Consider the following 26899-nt stretch of genomic DNA (forward strand, 5'->3'; position numbering starts at 1 on the left):
GGCGGATCGAGGCGCGGCGTACCAAAGGCTCGCGTTACACGAGTACGTGTCCGTTCCGGTAATGATGGACTGGCGCTTTAAATCGGATCAGGTTTTATTCTGAACGTTGGTATTGACATTTTTAGTAAAGCTGGCCATTAAAAAAAATATTCCCTTGAATAATCTTGCATCAAGTAGTCACATCTCTTTTCTTCTTCTTTGTTTTTCTCCTGGAGAACACAGCACGCTTCATGGCCCAGCTTTTCCAAACCCCCAGCTTCACCCTCTTAAGAGTTTTCTGCCTTTGCTTTCTGCCAGTTCTATAAAGAAAGAATGTAAAGATTATAATATAATAGGGGCAATACTTCTACATTTGCTGCTACATCATACAATTTGTCTGTAAGCCTTAAAAGCACTGCCACAAGAGTTGCCATCTTAGGATGCAACAAAATCGACCCATTCCTAAAACTGCCCACTTCACAGCCATTTTTTATTTTTTACTTAGTACTTACTCAGCATTTACCTTCAAACGGATATAAAAAACTTTAAAAATGCCCCTGAATGCAGAACAGCACATATGGACATATTAAAGAAAGGCTTAGAACAAAGTAGATGAGGTTTAACAACATCATGATATATGAACACAGGACCCAAGCAGAGTTAGCAAGTGGATGTATTTCATAGCAAAGGATGTATTTCATAGCACAAAACATGGAAGAGCTGTAATAAGGAAAACATACCCAGGTGTTTTTACTAGGAAAATGAACCTAAGTTATTTTCAGTAACTCATCAGCAAAATGCTGATAGCCTGAAAGGATTACACCATCCCAGCACAACATACACCTGACTGAAGAAACAGATGAGGTTGCCTGAATTTCTTTTAGTATTGTTTTCACTTTTTAAGAGAAAGTGAAGTAAAGTGCTGTTAAGGAAGGGAGTTTTTATTAGGGATATGGTACAGATTTAGATACTGTTGCAGACCACACCTGAAAAAGCAGATGGAAAAAAAAAAGATTCTAAAATAAAGCAAAGGGGACAAGAAGCAATAAAAACAGCACAGTGACTATTTTCTCTGCTCTTCTGTGAGGAATCTGAAGGGGATTTAAAGTATTACATCAGATTAATTTTTCATCTTGACAGAGCTACCCACGCACTATTCATAAAACTCTGTGACATATGTGTAAATCCATTTGGAAACAAAACATTCAAGGAACTGGAAACCAGAGGAAGTTACCTGCCTCAGTGATGCTGGATTTTATCACATCCTCCTTCAGTACTCTCCAGCAACAGAGCAAGTGGACAACAGTGAAAGATGACAGCACGTGAAGCCTAAAATTCTCTCTTCCTAAAGCATTTCCATGAAATAAGATCACTTCTCATCTGAAACCTCCCTCATTATAACAGGGCAGTATCACACTTACTTGTGAGATGCTCCAGTGTGGGAGAGACTGGGACAGGTGCTGCGTTTGTGACCTGCCTTCCCACAAACAAAGCAGCCCACATCAGTCTTCTCACAAGTGTGGTTTTCCAGAGCACAGCAGTTGCATTTGTTACAGTGAAACCAAGCTGCAAAATAAGTAACGTGATTTACCATCTTGAGAAGGTTCAGAATTACCATCCTGAAGATGAATTCCAAATGCAGGCTGCTTAACAGGTTTTTTATTTTCTTTTACATTTTCAAAGATGTGTGTATTCAGTTTCCGGTCCTTTATCTTATTTGATAAATATTCATTAGAAACACTGTGTAACTATTTAAATATAACTGAATTATTTATCCAGTAGCACTATTATCCCATATCAAATCTTAACATGAAAAATAGCCCGAATGTTAAAATGGATTTACAAAGATGCAACTTCTGTATCAACAACAAAATTGGTTGCTCCAGCTATTTAAACATAGCTACAAACACTTGGTGCATGAAACATAACTTTACCATGCCCTCACAAACATTTTCACAACTGCATCTGTGTTTATAAAGTTCTTACAAACAACTTTACAAAATGTGGAAGCATGTATGTGTCAAATCCATACATTACAGTTCTCCCTTTAAAAATCTAAGTAAGATTATTAAGCCTTGACAGAAATGTTTGTGCATTTCTGCTGTGTACTTACAGGGTTTCACACATTTTTTGCAAAGAGCACAATGTTTCCATCGCCTACCATCCTACAATTGAGAGATGAACAAATGTATTGTTTGCTTTTAAAAAACACTGATTATCTCCTAAAACCAAACTAATGATGTGGAATACCCACTATTTACAGAAGCAGGTCCTGTGTAGAAAGGACCACAGCTTAAAAACAGCAGTGCTGAGAACGTGCATCAATCACAGTACAGCGGCTGCATTTTCATGTCAGTATGTTCTACAACTTCCAACACATAAGCAGAAACAAATGTGTAAACAGAACAGTGATGCATAAGGGATGGCCTAAGTGGCATGTAGGGAACTTTTCCAGTCCTCTTTCCAACACAGAGGAATCAGGAAATAGAAATTAATCCCCGTTATGATGTTGAGTGAAATAAGACCACCAGATTGAACTGTTTGGGGTTTCCCCAGGAAGTCAGTATCAAAATAGGATTTTCAATCAGAGCAAATATCACAGACTCTCTTAAACTACTGTCACCTGAAAGGAGAAGACAATTGCTGATACTGTAACCCATAAAGAAGGCAGAATACTTACTTTTGATGTACAGGAATTGCATATTTCACAGTGGTGATTGCCAGCACTAACATACCGCTGACAGATAGCACAAAACCTGGAAAAAGTAAAACTCGTGGTGGTGTTGTGGCTCAGCATTTGCTCAAGAAGCAATGCGAATGAAATTTATACAAGTTCAATAATAAAGACAAGGATTGAAAAATCACTTTGCTAAATTAAATGCTTTTGATTCATAAACCTCCACTTTGGCCCATGGCCTCATCATCATTACACACCCTAAGAACAAAGACACTCTTCTTTCAGTCACTCCTTTGACTGTTAACACAACTTACCTATAGCCCTCTTCTGCAGGAAGTACAATGACATTTGGGGGCAGGTTGGTGAAGATACGGACAGGGGACTGTCTACGACCTGTTTTACCATGTTTATATAGTGCATGATTATCATAGTCTACCTAGAAAAAAGAACAATTTTTATAAAGAAGCATTAAGCAAAGACAGAACTACTTACACATTTATTCTCTTTATGTCTGTGTCTTACGAAATTGCCATTTTAATGTAAAAGATGCTAACCTCAAATTAGATTGCAGATTCTACACCAAGTATTTTGTGTCAATTCCTTTTCAATTTTTGAAACCATAATGCACTACAACTATCCTATTTTACTTCTTCCTTACTACTCTTTTGCACGGGATATATGGGATAACATTTCAGTTGTTTAACACCGAAGAGGGGATGTTTAACAAAAATGCAACCCACTAGAAAAAAAATATACTGTTTGCCTTATCTAACAGAACAAGAGCTGACGTGAATCTTAAACTACCTCAGAACAATTACAAAGCTGCAAACTCAATCAGCAATGCTTTTTTCCAGCACTCTTCCAGAGACTCGTCCCCAAAATTCTCATCTCTTATAAAACAGATGCCAGATTTTATTACTTACCAGCTTTATTACTGACAACTTCATTTATCACATTTTCCAACAATTTCCATTGTTGCAGTTTACTCTCTAGCAGCTTTGAAGACAAAAGACCTTCAACTTTCTTCTATCAGAAACGGGCATTACCCACCAAACTACTGACATTTCAACATCTGTGGCAAATGAAAGCCTTCTTCAAGCTGCCTCTCACTTCTGCAGTATGCATATGCTTAAATTAGTGTGAAATCTAACACACTGTAAATATTTCAAAAGAAATGAGAATGGACTGGTGACAGAAGATTTAGAGGTATATAATAAAAGTGCAGGAGTGTGTGACAACGTTATCAAAGGGATGACTTCACAAAATAGTTTGCAGTGCCTCTGAGACAGTGAGAAATGCAAGAAGGCCCATCCACAGATAAGTACTGCCATTATATCCCCTTTCATTTATATTCCTGTTCACACTGCACATAACCAAAATTCAGCAACTTCACTGGGCTTGGTCCTACCTGATAATCCATCATACTGAAGCTTGGGAAAAATTCAAGAATACGAGACTCAAAGAAGTATGGAAATATCCAGAACATGGGCATCTCTTGGTTCTTATTACCTAGTGATAAAAAGGCTTGGATGCACATTAAAGAAAATCAATGTATGTGAAGCATGAAAAATTTACAGTAAGTGTTCTGAATCCATAAGCATGCATATGTACACTACACTAAGCATAATACCTAGTTCCTTTAGGGAAAGTTTTTGGCATATTTATATACACTGGGTTATAAGTTCCTCTCACCCCAAACAAGTCTTGTCACCTGCCTAGGTTGCTAAGAAGTGGTACTGTGTTTTGACAGTTTATTTTTCTCTACCCTTTGAGTCCACTTCAATTGCAAAGTGGATTTGAAAACAAACAAACAGAGGCAAACATATGGTACTTCATCTCAGAAATGATGAGTGGACTAACACTGAAGTAGCAAGAATTACAGACCTTGAACAGGTTAGGGTTTTGTTACAGTAACACTGCAGCTTAATTCATCTTATCAATCTGTAATATATACCTCCTTTTTCTGTATCCTTCCACATTGCCATCAGTTTTTTAAAACTAGAAGCCAGTGCTTCCACTAAACCTCCAAATGGGGGATCAGTCACCATAATCACTCTTTCATCTTTGTCTTGATGTAAGAATTTCCTACAAGTTTCATGTGCGGCCTATAAGAAACAGGGAGGAATATAGACTTAAGAACTATAAAATAAAGTTTTAAGATCTGTAAAGATTTTATTTAACAATATAATTATTATTTTACAAGTTTGAACTTTAACCATGTAGGTTACTTCTTGTGTAGGTGAATGTAGTATTTCAAAATAATTCTGGATCTGAAACACTGAAAGCAGTGCCCTATTCAGTTATATATGACGTTACCACGGACAGATGCAGTTAATGCTTTCTAAGATGGTCTTTTTCTTAAGGGTAGTAAATACGACTTTGAAAAAATAGACTGTCACGCAAAAGAGCAGAGTTCAGGCTCAGAATACATGTAATTAAAGTCCTTGTATTTTACTCTGTGAAGCATTTTCAATGGGAGAAATTTCAGCCTGCTGAAAACTGATTCGATCCATACTGTTTATTAAAAAAAAAACCAAAAAAACAAAACAAGAGTGTTTAGATTCTAACAATCCAGCTAGGTCTCTATTATCAAAGGAAGAGTAAAAAGCCATCATGCAAGCGTCCTCCTTCTACTGCCTGGATTTCACTGTACTCCAAAGAGAGAATTTTAATATCAGTCTACATTCAGAAGTGCAATTCAGACTTTGAAAGGATGTATGCCATTACAGGTGTCAGCTTTTCACTGCTTGACAAAAGCACTGCAGTGATGCAGTAATACAAGTGAACAGAGTTTTTTAATTGAAAAATACAGAACTTGAATAGACTAACATGTTAAAGAAATCCAAAGGCAAGGCTTTCAGACCAGCTTTCCATTTAACTCTAGAAGATCCTTTTTATTTTCAAGAGCTCACAAAATTAGGCTTTGGAATGAGGAAAAAACACCTTACCTATGTAGTACAAAAGGCACTGCAGTAAGAACAGTTATACAACTCAGTAGTGGCTCACTAACAGCAGGGGAAGACCAAACAGTAAGCAAGGAAATTACTGGGATAAGTGCTCTGAGAAGAACATTTGGAATTAAATTAAATTAAATTATGATCCTCTCATTTAAGAGAAAAGTGTTTTTGACCTTTTGATTCTACTTGTCTGGAATAAATTCAGCAAACCTTCCCTCTTGAGTATCAGTGAAGTACTGTGGCAACCACTGGGCTTATGAAGGTTGTGAATAAAACAATTCTGTGGTAGCAACACAGGAACAGGGCTAACCCATATTTACATAAGGCAGCAAACTCACACCAAACTATAATTTTAATAAAAGCAGAATTAAGCTGTTCAAATTAACAATAGTTAGCATGTTCCTAACAGGCAATGTTATCTCTGAGCCCAGGGAGAAAGAATTACTGAAGATGCAATGTTGTTTGTTATATATTTCCAGTACTGGTGACCCTTTTTATCTCATGACCATTGTTTTCTAACTAATCATCTAAACTAACCAGTGCTTGCTTACAAAATTCTGCATCAACAACATATACTGCTTTACAAAGCAGTAAGAAATGCTTGTCCTTACCTCTCCGCCAAAAAAATAATGATTAAACATGTTGTAGTGGCAGAACTCATCCTCTGTGTAAAATTGTGAATACCTGTAAAATAAGTTTTAACTTAAGGTCTTTACAAAGATAGCATTTTTGAGTTCTGATTACTGAAAACACAGTAATGGGTACTATAAAGTACGATAACTTTTCCTCACAAACTAGCTGTCATTACTGTTTGTGTGCAGAAGTGGAAATGCAGAGACAAGAAATGGAGAATAACCACCAATTTGTCTTTTAAAGTAATAAGAAAACAAATATTTGCACATACTCTTCAAACACATAATGTTTATCAAAACTTACCTGAAGTCAATATCTAGCAGAAGGCTTCTGACCCTGAAGTTTTCTTCTTGTGATGCTTTTGACTGGATCAATTCATGAAGCCTGAAGCATAATCAGCACAAAGAAATTTAAGATATAACCACTGTTTTCAGAAAATATCTTGCATGACAAGGATATCTGGTACTTTACTAAACCAAAAACCAAACCGATAAAGAAAATGGAGCACTGACTAATGTTTAAAGTTAGAAAAATATGAGTCTTAAAAGATGGTAAATCAGCAGAGACTAGAACACCACCACCACAAAAAAAAAACCCAAAACATACGCTAAGCAGCTAAGTGTTACTTTACTAAGAAGCATTAGCTTCTTGCTTTTGATTTAAGTTTGATTTAAAAATCAGAAAGGTGGTGAGAGGGAATTTAACTGCAGTGCAGCTACAGTCTTGTGTGTCTAGTGAGCTTGCCACAAGATCTCACTGGGTGACTGGATAGTACCAAATAATTAAAGCATGATGAACCTTTTATTACACATACCTAGGTGTTCCAACTGACAGCACTCGTCTGAATCCTAGTGAAATAATAAGGTCCAGTAGAAACTGGCAACTTCGGTCTGCAAATAAATACTGTGCATTTGTTTTTTTATTTTCTAGTGGATACAGAAGCTGACTGGGACTTTTTAACTGGGCAATGGAGATATCATACAGGAACTGGTGACCTGAGTGTTCTTCCCATTCAGTTGGCAACAACAATTGCTGGCATTCCTGACAAAACCTCCTCTTCGATAAAGGCAACAGGACAAAATTCTTGTATCTATAAATGTAAAAGACAATTTTGAAGAAGTCTCTAAAAAAGAAATGAAAGGAGATAGAAAATGGGTTTCATATTTTCAAGACATTTACAGAGACATGCAGTTTGAGCTGTTTCCGCAAAATTCCACTAACTACATATCAACCAAGTAATATATGTGAAAAAAATGCTCATAGGACACTTCAAAAATCTTCCCTTAAAGCAAATAAGTAATGGGCTGGTCAAAGATATTGAGAGTCCCCATAAGAGAACTAGACTAGACAGTGAAAAACACATCAACTACAAGCAAGCAGTACAGTATGTTTATACATAGCACACAAATTATTGTTACAGTACAATCTTGGTATCTTTTCATGACAATCTTGGTATCTTTTCATGACATTAAGCCTATTGCTTTTTCACACTAGAAGTTAGGAATAACTTTTTAAACTCACACTACTACTGACCTGTTGTTAACACATTAAGAGCACTAACATAAGGGAAACTACAGCTATGAAAATAAGGCACTGTTCCTGAGTAGACAGCATTATGTTATAATCAGATGTTTAATGCTATTTAAACTTTACAGACAATTTGCTTATTTTTCCATACTCTTCCAGCACATTTTCATTTTTTAAAGAATCCAGAAACATTGTGCTTTCATGCAGTGCCCCTAAACTTACATAAAAGTAACTTTTACTAATGATAATGCACTTAGAAGCAATACCTTTCCACGTTCTGTCTGTGAGTACAAGGTGCCTGATGACTTCTATTATATTCCTCACGTGCTGCAAGCCTAGTTTGTGATACCTGTAAAATTTATGCATGCAAGAAGTTAAAAAAAAAACCAGGTATCACAGGGTTGTAAATTAAATCTCAGGATTAAACGAAATGGATGCATCAAAGGTCCTGTGCTTCAGCTCCTCTGCTCAGGAAAATTGTCACGCTCCTGGGGCTCCTGGCTGAGAGTAACAAGCATGACTACAGTATAGTGGCAAGCTGCACAGAAGTCTCTGAATTCAAACTATGCAGCAACAAATAGATAAACCTAAGAGCTTAGATCCTCTACCACAGTTAACATAGAAGGAAAAATCTCAGAATGTGCTTATGACAAACAAAGAAACGGTCTGTTAACACATTTTCCTGTGGTGGATAGGATTCCCCCTGAAGTGTGACGGAAGGCTTACCTTCTCATCCTCCCACTGGAAGAAGTTACAATCCTTTCTGTCCCTACAAGCCGAACAAGCATAGAATCTTCTCCCCTCCTCTTTTCCTTGGCTGGTCCTGACGAACAGGAGAGCAGGACCTAACGGCAGGAGGCCCACAGACACGCTTTATGCCTCCCCGGCCACCCCACACCGCCGACCCCGCTCCTCCACCCCGCCCGAGCGCTGCTCACCGTGCGGGCAGCACGGAGCGCCGGCTGACGCATGGAGCAGCGCCAGCCCGCCCGGCCCCGCCGCCATGTTGCCACCGCCTCCCAGCAGCTCTCCCGGGCACCGCCGGCAGAGGGAGGGAGCCGGGAACCGGACAAGCGCCGTGGCGAAACGGCAATGAACGCTTCCTTCCTTGAGCACGGGCTGCGGCTGTCCTCTGCCCGCTGCTCCGTGAACTTCAGTTCCTCCGTACCTTAACCAAAGGTGAGCACGGCACCTGCTCAGTGCCTTCTGCTGTGATGATAAATTCAAGCTGGGTGCCGAAAGAGATGGCTGTGAGGAAGGAACAGACTGCAATGAGGTTATTTTAAAGCACGCCTAACAAAGTGCTTTGAGGAACCCCACATTGCTGTACATCAAGATTTCCCCAACCCTCGCCAGCACCCCGATGAAGTCTGTCAGGATTTAGAGAGCATGTGAAAGGGTTCTGGTCACACAGAATCATTAAGGTTCAAAAATTTCTCTAAGGTCATCGAATAGTCCAATCACCCACCTACCACAAATGATGCCACTAACCCGTGTCCCTAAGTACCACATCCAAACATTTATTTAATGCTTCCAACAAGCAGCCTCTTGCAGCGCCCACCCACTCTTTTAAGAATAGATTTTTCATAACATCCAACCTGAACCTCCCCACTGCAACTTGAGGGCCATTCCCTCTCATCCTATCACTGTTGCCTGGGAGAAGAAGCTGACCACTAACTCACTACAACCTCTCAGGGAGTCATAGAGGGCAATAAGCTCTCCTCTGAGCCTCTTCCACGAAGCTATGAAAAAGCAGTGAGATACTACCAACCATGCAAGAGGAAACATTTCTCTTCAGCACAGAACGCAAAGCTCACTCAACTATGGACAGTGTTACTAATCTTACCGTGCAGTGCCATTCCAGTTGCATCTTCTCACTACGTACAGTTTAGAGAAAATTTATACCATGTAACAGGTACAGAGTATACTTAGTAGCACAGTTATACAGATGAAACCAGATAATTATGGGTACTCTTTGCAGGACAAATATGACACTGGAACCAAAATCCTGTGCATTTTAGACTTTAACATTTATTTTCTTCAGTAGGAGGTCTGGTACATAAATACCTTCTTCAAATTTTAATAAACTGTTTGGATAAAAACCAATCATGGAAAATCTATAAAGATGGTCATTTCTCATTTATTTTGAACTCCATCACACTATTTCTTTTATTCTTCAACATTTAAGGCTTAAACACTTCAGTTAATCATGTGAATTGCTGACATGCTACAGTAATATTTACATCCAAAATTATATAAAATACAAGCATTTATTGAGTTCAACAATATTGCTTAGAATTACAAAATACAGCAATATATGAAATACTGAAAGTTTCTTTCATAAAAGCAGCAATTTTTCTCCCATTCCTAGTTGTCAGTGTCCTGAAAGTTACGAAAATAAACATTTATCATATAACATAAGCTACAAATCTAGAAGCATGACTATCAAGTCTTAAGTCACATAACTTAAAACGTAAATGAAATTGGCAAATGAGCATGATATTGTTAAAGGTCCAATTATAAGTCTCTGTGCTCTATGTATTACAGCAAGGGTTGTTTTTTTTTCTTTTTCCAGTCAAAAAATAAACGTGTTTGGATAGAAATTCAAGAGGCAGGTTAGCTTTGTGAATAATAGTGCTTCTGTCATTAATAGTAAAGAATCACTTTGGTGACTACTAATGAACACAGTTACATGGAAAAACCCAACCTGTACCATTGTGCAACTGATCTACAAATATCACATTTATCCATACATGTACTTCAATACAAGGGTTCCAAAAGCTACAGGTAAAGTTTCACCCTCCAAAACATACACTCAGTTCATTTTGTCACAGTAGAAACTGCGTGTACTTACTGAGGATGAATTCTGCTGTACTCCAACTAGAAGTGAGTTAACTATATTTGGTCCCAATGTGAAAAAAAAAAATCTACTTGGAGCATATCATTCCTTCCCCCCTCTTCCACACATGTGTCAAGGACTTATTATTTACTTTCTTAAGTGCATGACTTTTTTTCTTCAAGTAAACAGCTTATGAAAATCTATTAACAGCTTAAAATATGAGGCAGAAATTCCAAGGAAACGCATTTTCACCATCAAATAAAACATTCCACTTTTTTTTTTTTAAGAGCATATAAAAAGAAATTGATAGATTATAGGTTCATACATTTATATTAAACAAAAAGAATTTCTGTTGTATTCAAAAGTAGTTTATCAGCATATGCAAATTGTGCATCTTCCCTTTAGTATTATTCAGAATACATTAATTTAACCTATAAAAATACAGTATGGACAAGTTCTTCTCATTCCCTGACATATGAATTCACAATTTTGACACAAAAATTGTAAACTTGTATTACATTCAAAATACATTTCATAAGTCTTTAGAATCTAAGTTCTGAGGTGATGGCAGTTGGAGCTCTTGGTACAGAGCAATAGTACATTATTGCAGAGCCTTTACATAGAAGTAGCTGACTGAAGTTAGAAAAACTTATTCTTCCCCATGTATTTTTGTTGCTACCAGGAGGAAAAGAAAGGCTTCCTGCTATGAAAGGTCTGTGTGAATGCATTACTCAGATGAACAATTCGGCCCTGACTTCCAGTCCTACTTCGCTCCACAATCACACGTGGCATCTGAACAAGCTGAATGGGACTTTTTCCATCCTTTAATGCCTGAGTAAGGTTTAGTATCTAGAAGAGTAGAAAGCAGGTAAGAAGAGGGCATGCAAGTTAAATTGTGGTTAACAGGACTGTAAATTTAGCTATCACTCCATTTATTTGATAATGCAGTCATCTACAAAATTAATGTAAGAAAGAATACTGCAAGTAGAAGTACCCCACATGATAATATTATGACATCCTACTGTTATTTGACTTTTTTTTTCAAGTATTTTAAGCAATCCTTCAAATTCTGGAAGGCAGTGTAGACAAAAAACCTAAGAGTGTTTCAAATTCACCACATCTCTTAAGAACATGGTTATTTTTAATGAAAAAAATACTAGAAGAAAGCAATGCACACGTATTTAACTTTGTGTATACCAGGACATTTTCTACAGGTTATTCCCATATCAGAAGACACAGGAACACACTATTAACATATGCCAAATCTGGTGCTAAGATTCAAACTCAGCCCTCAGATCTCCCAGGAATCCACTGTTCTTCTTCCAAAACTTCACAGCTCAGTACTTACCCTGATAACCCGCATTACGTTCAGTGTTACCTTTTCTGAAAACTGAGGCAAGTATTCAAAGTCAGTTTTGCTGACATACTTGCATTAGCTGTAATCACATCCCTTTTTTCCCCACCACTGCAGTGTCTCTCTCTTTCCTTGTGGAATGAAAGGCACATCAGTGGGTTGCATGCTTTCATGTTGCACACCTTCACAGTTGAAGAACCCTGCAGACTGTTTGCATGATTTTCTGCAAATTGGTTATTACTCCGCATTTTTCAAGTTCAAAGGTAATCTTTTTGTAGGTCTGCAATAACCATTGGCTATAGTCCCTATATTCTCAAGCACTGTCCACCTTGGGCTTGAAGCTCTTTCCTGTATTTGTTCCTGTTTCACAAAAATATGCTTCTATATTTCCAGTGCCTCAGATTTGAAGCATCATAATGCATGAAGCCTCATAAATACCCTCACATGCAAGATATATTTTTCTTACTATTTCTCATCAATTGATTCTCCATTTTTACCAACATATCTATAGAGCGTCGGGGCTTTTTTTTGCTGTGCTCCAAACCAATCTTCTGTAATCAGTCTGGTTATCCAAGTCTCTTATAATCCCCTTCAAACATTCTTTAGTTTTTACACCAAAATCAACCCAAAAAAATCAGTCCAATCAAAAAAATCACTTGCTCCTGGATTTCTACTGAGGAATAACACTGTCATACTTCTTTTCTACATGCAAGCCTGAAAAAACTGACATTTCCTGCAAGTGCACAGTTTCAAGGGCAGAGAGACCTGAAAACAGAATCTTGCTGAAATCCACCTCAAAGAAAAAGTTGGAAGACAGTGTCCAGACTCTGCCATCTTAGTGCGTAATTAAATTAGACACCCTTATCAAGGTCTTTCTCAGCAATGTAGATTATACTTCTCCTGTATCTTTTTTGTTAAACAATAGATTCCTTGTAGCCAACTGATTCAGTACAAAAACAAGAAAAAAACTACTTAATTCTGTTAAGACAGATGAATATTTCAGAATATTTCAGAGTCTTCATAACCTTCTCCCAAGATATATTTCAGAAATAGATCTTAAACTTTCAACTATACTCTTGAGTAATAAGGTTCTCTGGCTTCTAGCCAGCAAGCAATTAATGGCAACTGGGATTATGTCTGACTAAGCAGAACTGCAGTCTTGCGCAAAGCACTTCTTGTTACAGGAAAAAAAATAAAATAAGATCAGACTAAGCCACTCCAGGAATTGACAGTGTCTGCCTTTAAACTACCCGTGTTCGATTTATGAATGCAGACAAGTCAGTTTCAGTACATTTAGGACAAAAGGGTGTATGACTCTCTAGCTCACTTCCCTTATGTCCTCACAAATCACTGTTTTATGCCTAGCTTACCTCACAATGAACTAGATTTATTTTTATAGTTAGGTTTCTCTCTCCTTGCTGTTTCAAAATTGTTCTGATATACTGAAAAACTTTCTCCTCTCTTGTTCCAGTATTATGGAAAGACTTAAATCCAGGTTAGATTTCAGATTAGAATTTCAGTGATAATTTTTTTTTGCTAATCATTGGTTCTGATAAGCTAGGATGAAGAAAGTCTACTACCCAATTTCATTACTGTGAGAAGTATTTCCATGAAGTCAGCCTTCTAAAATATATATGACTTCATTTAGTGTTTTAATAACATAACTAGATTACCTACCAGATTTTCCATCCAAATTCATGACTACTCTCTAGTGTTTTGTTCAACATATCAAAGAACATACAGGTATCATGTACGTCTCCTCCCTCACAAAAAAAAAAAGTCTCCATTACTATTTAATTATATTGAGAAAGAAAGAAATCTAGTCTTCTCAGATGGAAAGGCCTCCAAATAGTTGAATAGGAGCTCTGGTTTTTTTTTCTAGGTACAAAAACAAACATCTGAGAAGTTGTGACAAATTAAATAATATTAAAATACAGTCTTACCTGCCCCCTCATAACAGACATTTGGTTTTCAAAAGTAGCCTTGTCAAATCCTTTATCAGTCTTTATTTAAAAAAAAACAAACAAAATAAACATGAAACAGTGAAGTTTTTATAAGAAATGATCCATCTGTTATCAACTGTGTATTTGGTATGCAAACGCATCAAGTTCACAGTATGCATGGTCCTATCTATCAACATAACAAACCTAGGAAATTTCAAATAGTCACATAACAACTCAAAGAAGTCTACTTAGTGCAGACAATTTAGTTATTAAGTAGACTTAACCAAGTATGTGAAACTTCACTACTATATACAAAGATAATTATGTTTTCAGATGAGCTGATTACTTTTAATCACAATAGTTACGTAGCTTCCTGTAATTATGTATATATCATGATTTGGTAAAAGGGGTTTACAAGACAAAAACCATAAAAACAACTACCTAGTACTTGTAATGGAACAGTTAGGTATATGAGTAATGCCAAATTCAAAGAAGCATCCCACTCACCTTGAATAGTTCATAAAGATCTTCACAAAGATCCTGTACAAAGTTCATATCAGAAATGCGAGGAAGAACCAAGTCTCTGGTCTCCTGAGAGAAGGGAACTTGTGCTTGAGAAAGCCAAGCCCAATGAAAGGGATCTAACATAGGAAAAAAAACCTCAGATTAACAACAGGCAAAAATTAAATTTTCAAGTGCTTACCACTGTTGCAGTAGCATGCTCCTTCCTGGAAGTAATCAGTAACAAACACTTCCACAGCACTGTCAGTTACCTTGTTACACCTAATCTGGCTGCAATTACAAGAACAGCTATGTATCCTTTTTCTATTTTTCTCCATCAGTGAAAATATATTTTAAGAGTTTAATATTTTGAGTATTTTTTTAATCAATAAATACTGTAAATAAAAGAAACAGCTTACTCCTTGTCTAGAAATTCTATTTCCTTTAGAATAAAATAATGGCTACAATCAAATGGACATCTCTCAGATGCTTGACACATACTAAAGTGCCTGCTGTTTTTAATAAAAGCTTCATTTTATCATGATGCTTTCTTCTAAGTACACTGAGAACAATATTCTCAACTTTTCATGTAGCTATTAAACAGTTTGTTTTTTGTTTTGTTTTTTTTTTAAGCTAAGACTAACATTGCCAACATCATCTCCTGCTTCAAAAGAAGAACTCACTGCCACATCCCAGTACACTTGCAGAACTGACTATAGCAGAAATACCTGGGACAGCAGCTATTAAGTATTAAGATGCCTGGGACTTAAAGTGGGGGTAATTAAGTAGCCTTTTATTAATCAGCCCACACCTAACTGTAACAATTATCCAATTGGCTAATAGCTCACAGACATAATCAAGCCATTTCAGGAACTTCCCTCTAAACTGTTATTAGTCAGGTTTTCTGAAGCAATCTAAATTTATTAGGAATGTCAATTTTTTATCTTCTTGGACATGATGTTAATTTCTAAAAAATAAAGTTGAAGACGAGAATAAATAATATGCAGCTTGTCTACTCATTCAGAGTAGTACCCTTAGAACAGTTTTGAAACAGTTCCCACATCCTTGCATTCAAGTCCCTTGTTATAACATTAAAAAAAATGCAAGCAGCATTATTTATGAATATTTATGTATTAATACCATTCCAAGGTTAAAAAAAAGTGAAGGACTAAATCACACATGCCACTGCTAAAAGAAAAGAACTTGGTGCTAGTTTGATGGTTTTATACTTATCACCTAAACTGCAAATACTTATTGAGAAGTTACTTGTCAGAAAGTAAGATGATTGGATAATACAATACATACATGCCCTCCACTCATCAGGATGCTTAAAAGGAAATGCTAAACCGTTGTCAATTGCAGCGATTTTAATGGTAGATTCCTCAGTTGCAGTCCACTGGATATCCTACAGAAGGAATATTACACAGTTTAGCGACACCACCATGCTTACAAAAATAGTAACATATTAAAATACTAAATATGGGTTTTAGCTTCCCTACAGTAAACTTAAGTTTCATGAAGGGCTCTCAAAGAAACAGCAGCTCACAGAATTCTTAAGCTACCACCACTAAAAAGGAGCTCTTCCCACAAATACAAAATACAGACCACAGAAACAGCTGTAGAAATCAGAACACTTTCAGAATATTGTTCTCTTACCTTATCTGACAGGTCAGGTCCATCATCTTGCTTTTCATACCTGACTAACCAGTTATCATTTCCTCTGTCTTTAAAACAAAGAAAAAAAACATGTCACGACATCTGCAAAAAAAGCATCATCCAAAGCTATACAGAAAGTAATACTGTAAGTTGAGGATTTACCAAAGAAGTCAGGCAAAACCATACTGTTTTTTTCCAACCAAAACATATTTTATCTTTTGCGAAACCTTTAAGGTAATTGGAAAGACTAATAATTTTATCTTTTGCGAAACCTTTAAGGTAATTGGAAAGACTAATAATTTTATCTTTTGTGAAACCTTTAAGGTAATTGGAAAGACTAATTTCACCAAACATATGTAAGCCATATATACAGCTGCTTTACTGACTGAATGTACAAGAACATATCAAGAAAAAAGTTATCTTCAGGCACTGCATTCCAATAGAACAGTATAGATGTCCACTTCAGATGAAGCAGCAAAGGAAGTGTTTAAATAAAACTGCCTTTGCATTCTACAGGAAACAGATCACCTACAGAAGGTCAAAACAGAAATCTCAGCCTCTGAGTGGAAGAAACAGGAACACAGGAGAACAGACATCTCATAATTTACTGTTCAGTGCCTGATCACAATCAACATAAAGTATTTTGCAGCGACATGAAACTGGGCTGCTATTGGTCTCCAGCTCAGCATAAAAGGAATGGTAGGTGTAGCTGCTTTTATACTTCCTGTAACCCCACCATCCTTTTTTCTAATTCTGCAAAAGAGACACTTAATGGCTTATTAATACAGCTAAAGCATAAATATTTTGTTCTCAGAACATTTAAAAATACCAAGTAACTGCCAGTAAAAGCTAACCTGATTTCGTAATTGTCTAATATTTAATGTTTGAATCTATGGTTTTTTAAAAACCTTTAAAATCCAACATTCTGGCTTTGTGAGTAAAACACTTGAAACACATTAAAGCTTTCATTGGCAACTTTCAGAGTTATTTACTAATTTACTTGAGAGAAAAACTGTAAGATATTGCAGGATACCCAGAAATACCTGTATTTCTGATGACATAATCTAAGATAACCAATCTTTCAAACTGGGACTGAAATTCCTTCCTTGTGTTCTCAGGTAAAGGATCAGTTTCAAACTTCCTGAGCCAGTAGTCAGCTTCTTTATATCCTTCAACAAACAGCTGGAAGGAGCCAACCTGAAACATTAAGAAACCACATGACAAACACAACAATGCACGTCTTCAGCTAATTTTAACATTAACAGAAAAAACAGGTAACATCCTTTCAAAGCTCAGAGCACTGAAAGTAACACAATGAACCACCCAGCAAAAAACCAGTAAATATAAAAACAAGATTAAGCAGTTCCTCTGAATTCTAAAAAAGTTCTAAGAACTCTCATATCATTAGGATTTTTGGTCTGATTTTCAGTGCGTTTAAGCACCCACTAGATTTACCAGGAACTAAAGGTAGGCTGACAGACTAACACAAATGAACCTTCAGTGTTATGAACCATCTTTGACATGAAGAAATAACATCTACTTTCATTAGAAACACCTGGTTCATAGGAAACTCACCAAAAATTACAGCAGAAAAAAAAAAAAGTCTTCCTCTCTGAAAAGCCTGTATGCCTCGTTGACGAGACCAGAAGCTCTGGTCATTTTTTCAAGACACTTTTTGCATGAAAATGACTGAAATGCATTTCCCAAAAGACTCCAAGGAAGGAAAGCACAGATGAAATAAACTCCATGTGTGTGAACAACAAAAAAGCTACTGAAGATTAAAATTCAAAAGTAGGATTATATTTGAGAATTAAAATGTATACAGATGCACACATGCTGAGATACAGATGGACTTTTAAGCATGCATAATAACCATGTAATATATGATACAAGCTTGCATAACATGTTGTTTGAAACTAAACTGCTGGAATTGAGAAGTAGATTACTGAAGTCGTACAAAACCAGTGTTTTAAAAGTTAAAAGGCACTGTGCTGAGATGCTGGGGTTACAAAAAGAAAGAGCTGAGCTTGTAGTCAGAGGAATACTGCACACAAGAAGGTAGGATGAACATGACAGTGAGATACCTGAAAAAGGAAAACAAAGAAATAGAAGGGAAAGATATAGGAAATCTGAAAGAATTAGAAAAACAGCAAGGGAGAAACAGACATGAAACATAAAATAACAGTAAACAATGGAAGAAATAGAACTAGTTAAGAAAAGGAGAAAAACAGAAAGAAGTACACAATTTTAATGTGATTTTCCTCCACAGAAAGCTAAGCTGCAAACTGAAAGAGCAGCCAGACTGTAAGCGTAGTTTAAGAGAAAAAGATGCAACAAAATCGTCAAGTTTTGCTTAAAAATGAATATATTTATAATCAACCTTCCATCATTCAGAAAGAGCTCATAAATAAGGTTTTTCCTTCTACTAATGTTACCTGTAATATTTTTCTAAATAAAGTTTTTGTGCCAGAGTAAGGAAATGCACTGATCTTCTCTTTAATCTTACCTTAGGAGGTAGTCCAATTCGATTAAATTTTTTAGCAACTTTTGGCACTTTCTCTAAAGCATATTTTTTTCCTCTTGACTTTGCACGATCTATTGCACTGTAATTAAAGGTCTCACTGACAAGCCAGACAACCTGCAAATAAGAAAATGTCATCATTAAAAATGTTCAAAGCACAACTCTATTCCGCATCATTTTATTTATCAATTTACAGTAAATGTTATGCTCAGTTGCCAAGAAAGCAAGAACCAAGCATCAAATAACTGCAACAGGAAAAACTTACATGAAATAGCAAATATTCACACTTTCCTGTATATCAAAGAAAAATGGGATGAAATACTTGCAAACTGAAATCTTTATATGCTGCTATATGGAACATAGCTAGAAGCATAAGAACTGCAAATTCTGATAAATTAGAATGCAGAAAGGTAGCAGAAAATATTGAACACTAAAATGGTAAAAAAAATAATAAAAAAGAAATAATAATAATAAAAAAAAAGAACTCAAAAATTTGATCAAGCTCTCAAATTCATCCTTTAAAACAGAGGACCACAGAGTCACTGTTTCTACACTAAACCACTGGGCACAAAGACTCAGTATAGCTTGCAAATGACTTAGAGCTAATGCAGGCACAGCTACAGTCCAGATCCTGACAGACAGTAACCATCTACTTCCTGTATTTGATATTCATGTATTTTTAAGTTTTACCTTAGTTTTGGGTACAACTCCAAGCCCCAGCTTGTCATCTACAAGATAGGCACCAGCTTCAGAGAGATAGCCCTGGTTTGGAACAAGGCAGCCTCTCCCAAAGCAGCAAGGACAACATATCTTGTGAAAATATTTGGTCCACTTGGGATTTAGATGTCCATAAGGCTCTTCAGATTTTGGTTTGAACACTCCAATAGTTTTCTAGGATAAATAACATGCAATTGAATCATGGATACTTTCAGTTGCAAAAGGTTAACCAGTACTTTCAATAACTAATTTTCAAAATCATTTTAAATCTTAAACATTAGGATTTGTACAATCCTAACGCATTATATAATTTCTCTTTTTATACAACATAATAAAAAGAGACCGAGCATTTGAATTAAATGCATTATCAAATGCTTTTCTAGAGGCAGCACAAATTCAAAATAACTTCATAACAGAAAATCAGAAACAGCTAACACAACTCTTACAAAATGAAGAGTATTTTAGAGCATAAGTAGCTTTTAGTTTTAGAAGTGCTTTCATCCTAGCTTGATCAAACATCACAGACAGAGACACAGTAGTTCCAGGACACAATGCTGATACTCTAGCAAAATAAAGTTACATTTTATCTTTTGTATCTATGTTATTACTTTTAGTTATAATACACGGCAATTTGCACTGGGCAGTTCCAATGATTGGCACCACTGCTGCTGTAGAATCCTCAACTTGAAGCTGACAGCAGCAGTTTATACTGACACAAGTAACTGAACCAGAGCTTAACATTACTGAAAGTACTATGTCCAGTTCTGGACATTATGTTTCAAGAAATCTGTGAAATAACTGGAGAAAATTGGAAAAAAAAATGAGAATATGCAAAAAATTAAACATTCTTCCACAATTCACAGATCCCAGACCATGGATTGTTTAGCCTAAAGAGAAAAGGGGGTACAAAGTCTACGAAATAGTAAGTTGCTATAAAGAAACAAGGAACAACAGATTTAGTGTTAACCAACCAAGGAATGATAGGCTTAAACCCCAGCATGTAAAATGCAAAGAAGAAAATCTCTTAAACTTTAAGAGTAGCTTAAGACCAGAACAGATTTCTGGACTGTGCAGTTTTCAAGATAGGATGCTGCTAAGAACAGGTTAGTCACAGGAGCATGACAAATCCATTAAGACAATCCTGCTCTTCCACATAGGCATTCAAGAGATAATTTCTTAAGGTGCCTCCTACAAGACAAGGCTGTATTTGTTGGTCTCAAACCACATCATAATTAAATACACACCCCTCCCACTGTCTGTGATAAAATTTACATGGACTTTATACATTAGGCTAAACACTCTTCTATAGCCCAAGTGAAATACAGTAGAAATGCAGTATTTTTATTCCTTCTCTCATGACCTTGCTAAGTAAATCGATTTTTTTATCTAATATATAATGATCACAACCATTTAAAATATTTTCTAATATTAGTTCTTTTCTGAATCCTTACAGGAAAAAAAAAAAGGCAATCTCTCAATAAGGCAAGCATTGCTTGCAGTTGCACAATTCTCATAGCTGATTTACACTTCAGACCAAGAATACAGTTTGCAGGAACTGCTAATTCAGCTAGGTTATGGAGATGAACCAACTAGCTGATCTAGGCTCTAGGGAATCTTCAACTTATCCAAAACAAGACTGAGAGCAAACTAACTACAGTGAACTTACTCTATTCAACTTGGAAAGACAATACATTACACACTAGATTTTAGCAACACCTGTCTTATCTATCCACTTTGATTCACTCCCATCAACCACCAGAAGAAGTTAAAACATCACTACTTGCATTCATCCTATAAATTTACTATCAACAGGAGTAGGATGCAAAGTGGCAAAAACGTTCTAATGTTTTCAGCACACTATTACCTCCAATTCTAATACTATTCAAATATGAGCAAGTTCTATGCAACCACACACTGCATTTACCATTCTATATAGACCTACACAAAAAGCCTTTGTGCTTACAGCAAACATTCTCTGTAGCATGAAAGTCTGGGATGCAAAACTACTATCTCTGCATAGAACACATTAGGAATTGGCCTTTAAAACAACAACAAAAAACACTTTATGTTTAGTATGCTACTGCATAGGCTTAGTATGCTTAGTATGCTACTGCAGTCAAAATCTCAATACTAGAATTCTTAAAAAGTAATTCAGTTCCTCCTGTTGAATCATGTGCATCTACCTCCTCAAAACAATTCCCAGAAAGGTGACAGTGTATTTGGCAGTATATGCCAAGCCATTAATTATCTCTTCTGAGTCACATTTTAGATAATACTTTCTACAAACTCAACATTTAAAAAGGAGCTTAGCTCATTCCACTGCTTGCCCGAACCTTTCTGTGCTACTGTATACAAGTCAATCAACAATTTTCAAGTTTTCCCTGAAGTGAAAACCTCGATAAACTTTGCAGAGCCGCTGGTGTTACTTAGAACCAGCTAGATCAATATGTAGACAGCCTGGAAGGCCAGGCTCAATTTTGCAAGTCAAAATTAATTTCAGGACTGGCTGCATGACCAATCAGCCAGAGGCAAAAACACCTTGCAGCAGAGTCTGCGTTTGAAGCAGACAGACTTTCTTTCTTGGTTACACAATGTGTAGTAAATGAAGAAATATTCATCATTTCATCAAAACTCCTGAAGTACTGAACTGCTTTGTATCAGTAAACAACTACACCAATAAAATGTACAAAGGTGATAGGTTTCATTTTCCTGGGAGAAACAAATTAACGATTAAAAGAGCCTAACGGTAGCAAGTCCTTTTAGCTATAAGTTGGTATTAGTGTAAGTACTCACCAAGCTGACCAGTTAGAATGCTAAGTATGTCGTTTAATAAGGTCTTTCCCAACAAAGGGAGGAGAAAGCAAGTTACAAAGCTGCTCCAAAGTAGGATGATGCAATACTCTGTCAAACAGGATGTGAAATCCATTCTACAAATGACAGCAGCACCACTGGCAAAATAAAGTTTTTGAATCAGATCTTTAATACAGGTAAGAAATTTCGATACGCTTTAAGTGCAAAGAATAACTCAAAAAAAAAAAAAAAAAAAGGAATTCATTCTCAGTCCCATGGCAGCAAGTGCTTGGCTAACTTTGCAATGAAAGTTCTCTGGGCCTATATAATAAAACCACCACCAACAAAAAACACTAGCAATTTTCCTTAGTTTAAGCTTTCATTTCTCTTAAACATATCCAAACCAAAGACCTGCATGAAGTGGAGGCAGGTAAGCAAGCTGCTACTGGGAACTTCATTAGGCACAAAACCAACATTTCAGAGCAAAAGAGTAATTTCCCTACTGGCTGACTTTGTAAGAAGACACTTGGATTGCTCAGCATTAGGATAAACTCTAAACATGTAGCAGTTTTAAAGCATTTTTAGCGTAACACTGTAGAAACAAGTCACGCTGTGTATTTTTTTCTTTTTTAAGTAGTACTGAGTTAAACCAGCATTTGGTTACATATTTTTTTCATATTCCGTATAAGGAAAAATACGATCCTTACTTCTTCAGAATCTCTTTAAAAACTGTATTCAGTTTGAACATGCATATGTAAGTATATGAGCTGAAAGCCTGCAAACAACTGAACTACTGAAGTAGGAAAGTGACTTGAAGGTAAAAAAATAAATAAAAGACCGATGAAACTTGGAACAGGTCTTCATATCCATCAGTAAGAATCCCACAAACCAATTAGAGAAAGAAATAACCTTCATTTCCAGTTTCAAAAAGATATTTCCTCCTTCCCAATCCACTTTGTCTCTCCTCCAAAAGGATGAAGGGGCTCATTACTAGCAAATGCTCCTGCAACACAGGAGTAGGAACATATGTACGTGCAGTCCTTAGGAGATTTGGTATGGGTAGTTCTACCACCTCACATCTTAGGTGATGCAGTTTCCAAGTCAACCAGCATCTTCAGAACTAACAAACACCTGCATCTACCTAAGATTAAAGTCTGCTGACTGAGCTTAAAATAAAATTGCATACAACAAATCAAGAAGTACGGGGAATTTTTTTTTATATTTGCTAGAAGTGTTCTGGAGTCTGTTTTTTTTTGGAACAGGTCCATAACCAAAGTATTTCTGATTTAAGGAAAACAATGAGGAACTATGTCTAAAGCTTCCTCTAGTAAAAATGATAACCTAATGCTACTTCTCAAGCAAGCTGTTAACTAAGTTCTCCCTCCCACAGTAAACTTAGGACACCTGAAATGATCACCTATTTTAGTTGCCTTTCTCTCCTGCTAGCAGTAAATGGCACTTCAAAAAGGAAGGCAAACTAAAACTATCGCATCAATATTCAGTAGATGAGTACAGGCAAAAAGGCAGGTTGGTTGCTTCACTCTCCTTGCCCATCCACAACCATCCTAGATAAAAGAAAATTAACAAAGAAAAAAACATCAAACAGCTTGCAAAAGAACTCTGGAGCAGCACTAAACCAGAAGCTGTGTTCTTTTAAGAAAATCAGTTAAAACATACAAAGAACAACATGCTAGATTCTGCACAAAAGATTCCCTGAGCTGCTCTCAAATGTTAAACAGACCCCTTTTATTTCCTGCCTATCTATCTGGTGCAGACTATTCCAAACATGCTAAAACCACAACAGAGAAACAACAGTTAGTTGGACTTCACTTACGCTGCAAGACATTAGAAACCTAAACACTTACTTGTGTCACATTCTGGCATACTTCAAAGGTTTTCAACAGAATTAAATTTCCAATTTAAACCAGCTATTATCAGAGTCTCTGAATTTGAAATATTTTGCTCACCCCTTTACTGTCCTTCGCAAAGTAACTCCCACTGGATCCTTGAGAGATTCTTTCTGGAAAAACTCCGCTCTCTATAGCTTGTTCTGCCCTCAGAATAATTTCTGCAAATTCTGGATCATCTAAAAATGTATTCATATCAACAGTGTGTCCTGTGTGCCCTGAAAAATAAGAAAATAAGCAATTTTGAGCACAATTAGTACTAAGAATGAATAACAACATAATTAAATAGAAAAGTGAGTAGCTTTCTCTGACAATGCCTACTTACCAGCAAGCAGGAGAATCTGCTGTTAAAGCAGTGCAAGTTTGCACACCGATATGCCCACATCTAATCAACTTTAAACAAAGTAAACCATCCAAATCAATAACTAATTTGAGACTAACACTGCAAAATGCTTATATCTCACAACAATTTATTTTTAATATTTATGTAACAAAGCCTAAAGGAGAAAGAACTAAAAAATGCACATGTACAGTGAAGATTCACACATTCCTTTCCATTAAAGTTTCTGCTTCTCTTAGTAGAGAAAGCTAACTGCCCATCAACCATGGTGCATTAAAATGGTACCACATTATTCAGCTACCAGCTTGGCTGTCATTACCTGTTCCCAAGACACAGTCGTGCAGTTCACAACCCAGCCTTACATGCAGAGCTGAGAAGCAGCATCAACATCTCAACCAAGTATGGCACACCATCAGCATTCAACACTAAGGCAGTGTAAACCTCTCATAGAATTTCTCTGCACACTGACCAAGAGATCAGTTCTATGTAGATAATAAACATAAATAATAATAATAAAGCAGCTAAATAGTTGGCAGGAATTAATACTTGTACAGCTCTTTAAAACTTTACATTACTTCTTGATGAAACTTCTTAAACTAGAGAGTTCTGGCTTTCTCAGAGGTCGGCTTCTATTTTCTGTGCATTCACTCCAGAATCTAAACCCTCAAGAATCCTTGCTGCATGAATACATTCTTCAATCACATCTCCCAAACATGAACGGTAACTGAGTGCATTTCTCCTGCAATTAAATTTAAAAAATGTGTTTTGATGTACACTCAAGAGAAAACTGTATTAAACATAGGGTTTATTCACACAACTCTACTTGTTCTTCCATCGAGTTAATCACATAGGCAAAACCAGTACATCCTGTGTTGTAAGTGTAGCACCCTAACTCCTTTAACCTAAGCCTTCTGCTGTTTTAATGCCAACGTTGGTAGGGGATGTCCTGAGGAATTCTAACGTTCTTACATAATCTCAGGGTAGATGTCAAAGAGATCTCCACATTCACCACTCTTACTGCCTAACAGGACAAGATCTGCGGCTCATCTCCACTCAGAGACATCAAGGAGGATGCTTTGCTGAAAGTACCATCTCTTAGCATTCAATCCCTGTGGGAACAAGGCAGAAGAACCCCAGCATCATGTCAGCACCTTCACATCACTCACCTAGAATCACAGAATCATAGCCCAATCACCTGGTCTGCTCTGCGGGCTACTGGCTGAAAAACAAGATCCCTTCTTTTTCTTATGGTTAAGCACAGGGTGCTAACAAGAACTCCCTATGGCTACTTATAGGGAGTCACTCACATAGCCTGTTTTGTTTAAGTTGCTGGGATTTTTTGTTCGTTTGTTTGGAAAATAAGCTTTTTTCAAACTTAAAAAAAAAAAAAGCTTTTTAAAAGGCTTTTTAAAGCCGATCTTTGGCTAGAAGCATAATTACAACAGCACACACTGATGGGTGACACAAATCCATGGATTTCCATCAGCAAGCCCTTCTCAGGAAAGCACGTCTCATGACATCCATGTGCTTTCAAAGCCGTCGGGAAGAACGCCCGAAGCAGCAGCGGCAATCCACCGCAAGAGCAGCCTGCAGGGCCACAGTTTTTCCGACAAAAAGTGACGGACACAAAGAGAAGTCCCGGCAGAACCGAACAGCAAAGGCGAGCCGAACGGCAAGGACGAGGCTCAGCAGCAGCAGCAGGAGGCACGCTCACGGAGATACGCACGCGCTGGGGCAGCCCCGCACATCCCGCGCCGCTCGGCCCGGTCCGGGGATGAGAGGCCGGCGGAAGCAGCGGGCCCGGCGATCCGCGCACCTGTGCCCGCAGTACCGCCCCACCCGGCTCGCGGGGCCGGGCCCACCCCTCCGGGCACGCGCCGCTCCCCTCGCGCCGGCTGAGCGGCGGCGGCCGTACCTGCGCCGACGCGGGGCTCCTTATCCCGGGCGGAGCCCGATCGGTGGCCGCGGCCTGACGCCCGTAGGAGAGGCTCTTCCTCTCCATCCCCCTCGGGCCCCGAGTCCTCCTCACCCTCCTCTTCCTCCTCCAGCCCCGGCTCCCCGCGCAGCCTCACGGCCCCGCCAGGAGCCGCTCTCCCCGCGGACGGCCCCGCCCGAAGCGCCGGCTCCGCCAGGAGCAGCAGCTGCTCGTCGGGCTCCTCGGAACCCGACTCCATAGGCGGCCGCAGCCGGGAGGCGAGCGCGGGCTCAGGCGCCTCCACCACAGCCCATGGCGCTCTCAGGGCTGGCGCTGCGGTGGCGGGCCCGTCACGGCACTGCGCATGCGCCGGCGGCACGCCCCTTGCCGCTACCTGCCTTAAAGGAGCCGCGTTCCCGGCGCCGTCCCGCTCGGTTTGCGCTGCGCGGGTCCTGTTCTGCAGAGGGGAGGGATGCTGTCGGCGGGAGCGCTGCGGAAACGTCGGGTGCTGCAGGCACTGACCGCGTGACGGCTCCCTCCTCCGCCGGGCGGTCAGACGTCAATGCTCGCAGTATTCTTGTTGTTGGGACTCAACAAAACATCCCTGTAACGCCCTGCGTTTCTAGGTCTGAGGTTGGCTTGT

The 26899-nt window shown here is 37.9% G+C and overlaps 2 protein-coding genes across 6 annotated transcripts; both read right to left on the reverse strand.

Annotated features, from left to right (window-relative positions):
* Positions 1 to 41: 41 nt before the first annotated feature.
* ZCCHC4 (zinc finger CCHC-type containing 4) lies at positions 42 to 8802 on the reverse strand. Of its 5 annotated transcripts, XM_065735703.1 has the most exons (13): positions 8712 to 8802; positions 8500 to 8618; positions 8040 to 8122; positions 7061 to 7336; positions 6550 to 6630; positions 6225 to 6297; positions 4611 to 4761; positions 4065 to 4165; positions 2971 to 3092; positions 2660 to 2735; positions 2093 to 2144; positions 1401 to 1545; positions 42 to 299 (listed from the first exon to the last, which is right to left on the reverse strand). In XM_065735703.1, the coding sequence occupies exons 1-13, from the start codon at positions 8776 to 8778 to the stop codon at positions 170 to 172; spliced, it is 1476 nt and encodes a 491-aa protein (XP_065591775.1). In that variant the 5' UTR covers positions 8779 to 8802; the 3' UTR covers positions 42 to 169. The 5 variants fall into 5 exon arrangements, with proteins under 5 accessions (XP_065591775.1, XP_065591776.1, XP_065591777.1 ...); XM_065735704.1 differs by lacking the exon at positions 8040 to 8122; XM_065735705.1 differs by lacking the exon at positions 2093 to 2144 and having other exon boundaries at positions 169 to 299.
* Positions 8803 to 9893: 1091 nt separating this feature from the next.
* Positions 9894 to 26583, reverse strand: PI4K2B (phosphatidylinositol 4-kinase type 2 beta). The gene is made up of 10 exons (XM_065735709.1): positions 26257 to 26583; positions 24062 to 24219; positions 19278 to 19478; positions 18573 to 18704; positions 17110 to 17263; positions 16067 to 16134; positions 15716 to 15815; positions 14417 to 14550; positions 13910 to 13969; positions 9894 to 11461 (listed from the first exon to the last, which is right to left on the reverse strand). The coding sequence occupies exons 1-10, from the start codon at positions 26513 to 26515 to the stop codon at positions 11288 to 11290; spliced, it is 1440 nt and encodes a 479-aa protein (XP_065591781.1). The 5' UTR covers positions 26516 to 26583; the 3' UTR covers positions 9894 to 11287.
* Positions 26584 to 26899: the final 316 nt, after the last annotated feature.

This window comes from Cyrtonyx montezumae, unplaced genomic scaffold, assembly GCF_038088225.1.
Source record: "Cyrtonyx montezumae isolate F1298 unplaced genomic scaffold, pur_monq_1.0 scaffold_2, whole genome shotgun sequence".
NCBI classification, from domain to species: Eukaryota; Metazoa; Chordata; class Aves; order Galliformes; family Odontophoridae; genus Cyrtonyx; species Cyrtonyx montezumae.

Bases quoted from the DNA above. Each gene is read 5' to 3' on its own strand.
- PI4K2B (XM_065735709.1), bottom strand. From the start codon at position 26,515: ATGGAGTCGGGTTCCGAGGAGCCCGACGAGCAGCTGCTGCTCCTGGCG. The intron at 17,264-18,572 runs GTAAGATTAAAG...TTAATGTTTCAG, and splicing joins GAATTGGACTACCTCCTAAG to GTTGGCTCCTTCCAGCTGTT. The intron at 14,551-15,715 runs GTATGTATTGTA...TTCCTATGTTAG, and splicing joins TCCTGATGAGTGGAGGGCAT to ATCCCTTTCATTGGGCTTGG.
- ZCCHC4 (XM_065735703.1), bottom strand. From the start codon at position 8,778: ATGGCGGCGGGGCCGGGCGGGCTGGCGCTGCTCCATGCGTCAGCCGGC. The intron at 6,631-7,060 runs GTATGTGTAATA...ATTATGCTTCAG, and splicing joins CTGTCAGTTGGAACACCTAG to GCTTCATGAATTGATCCAGT. The intron at 6,298-6,549 runs GTAAGTTTTGAT...CTTATTTTACAG, and splicing joins CTGCTAGATATTGACTTCAG to GTATTCACAATTTTACACAG.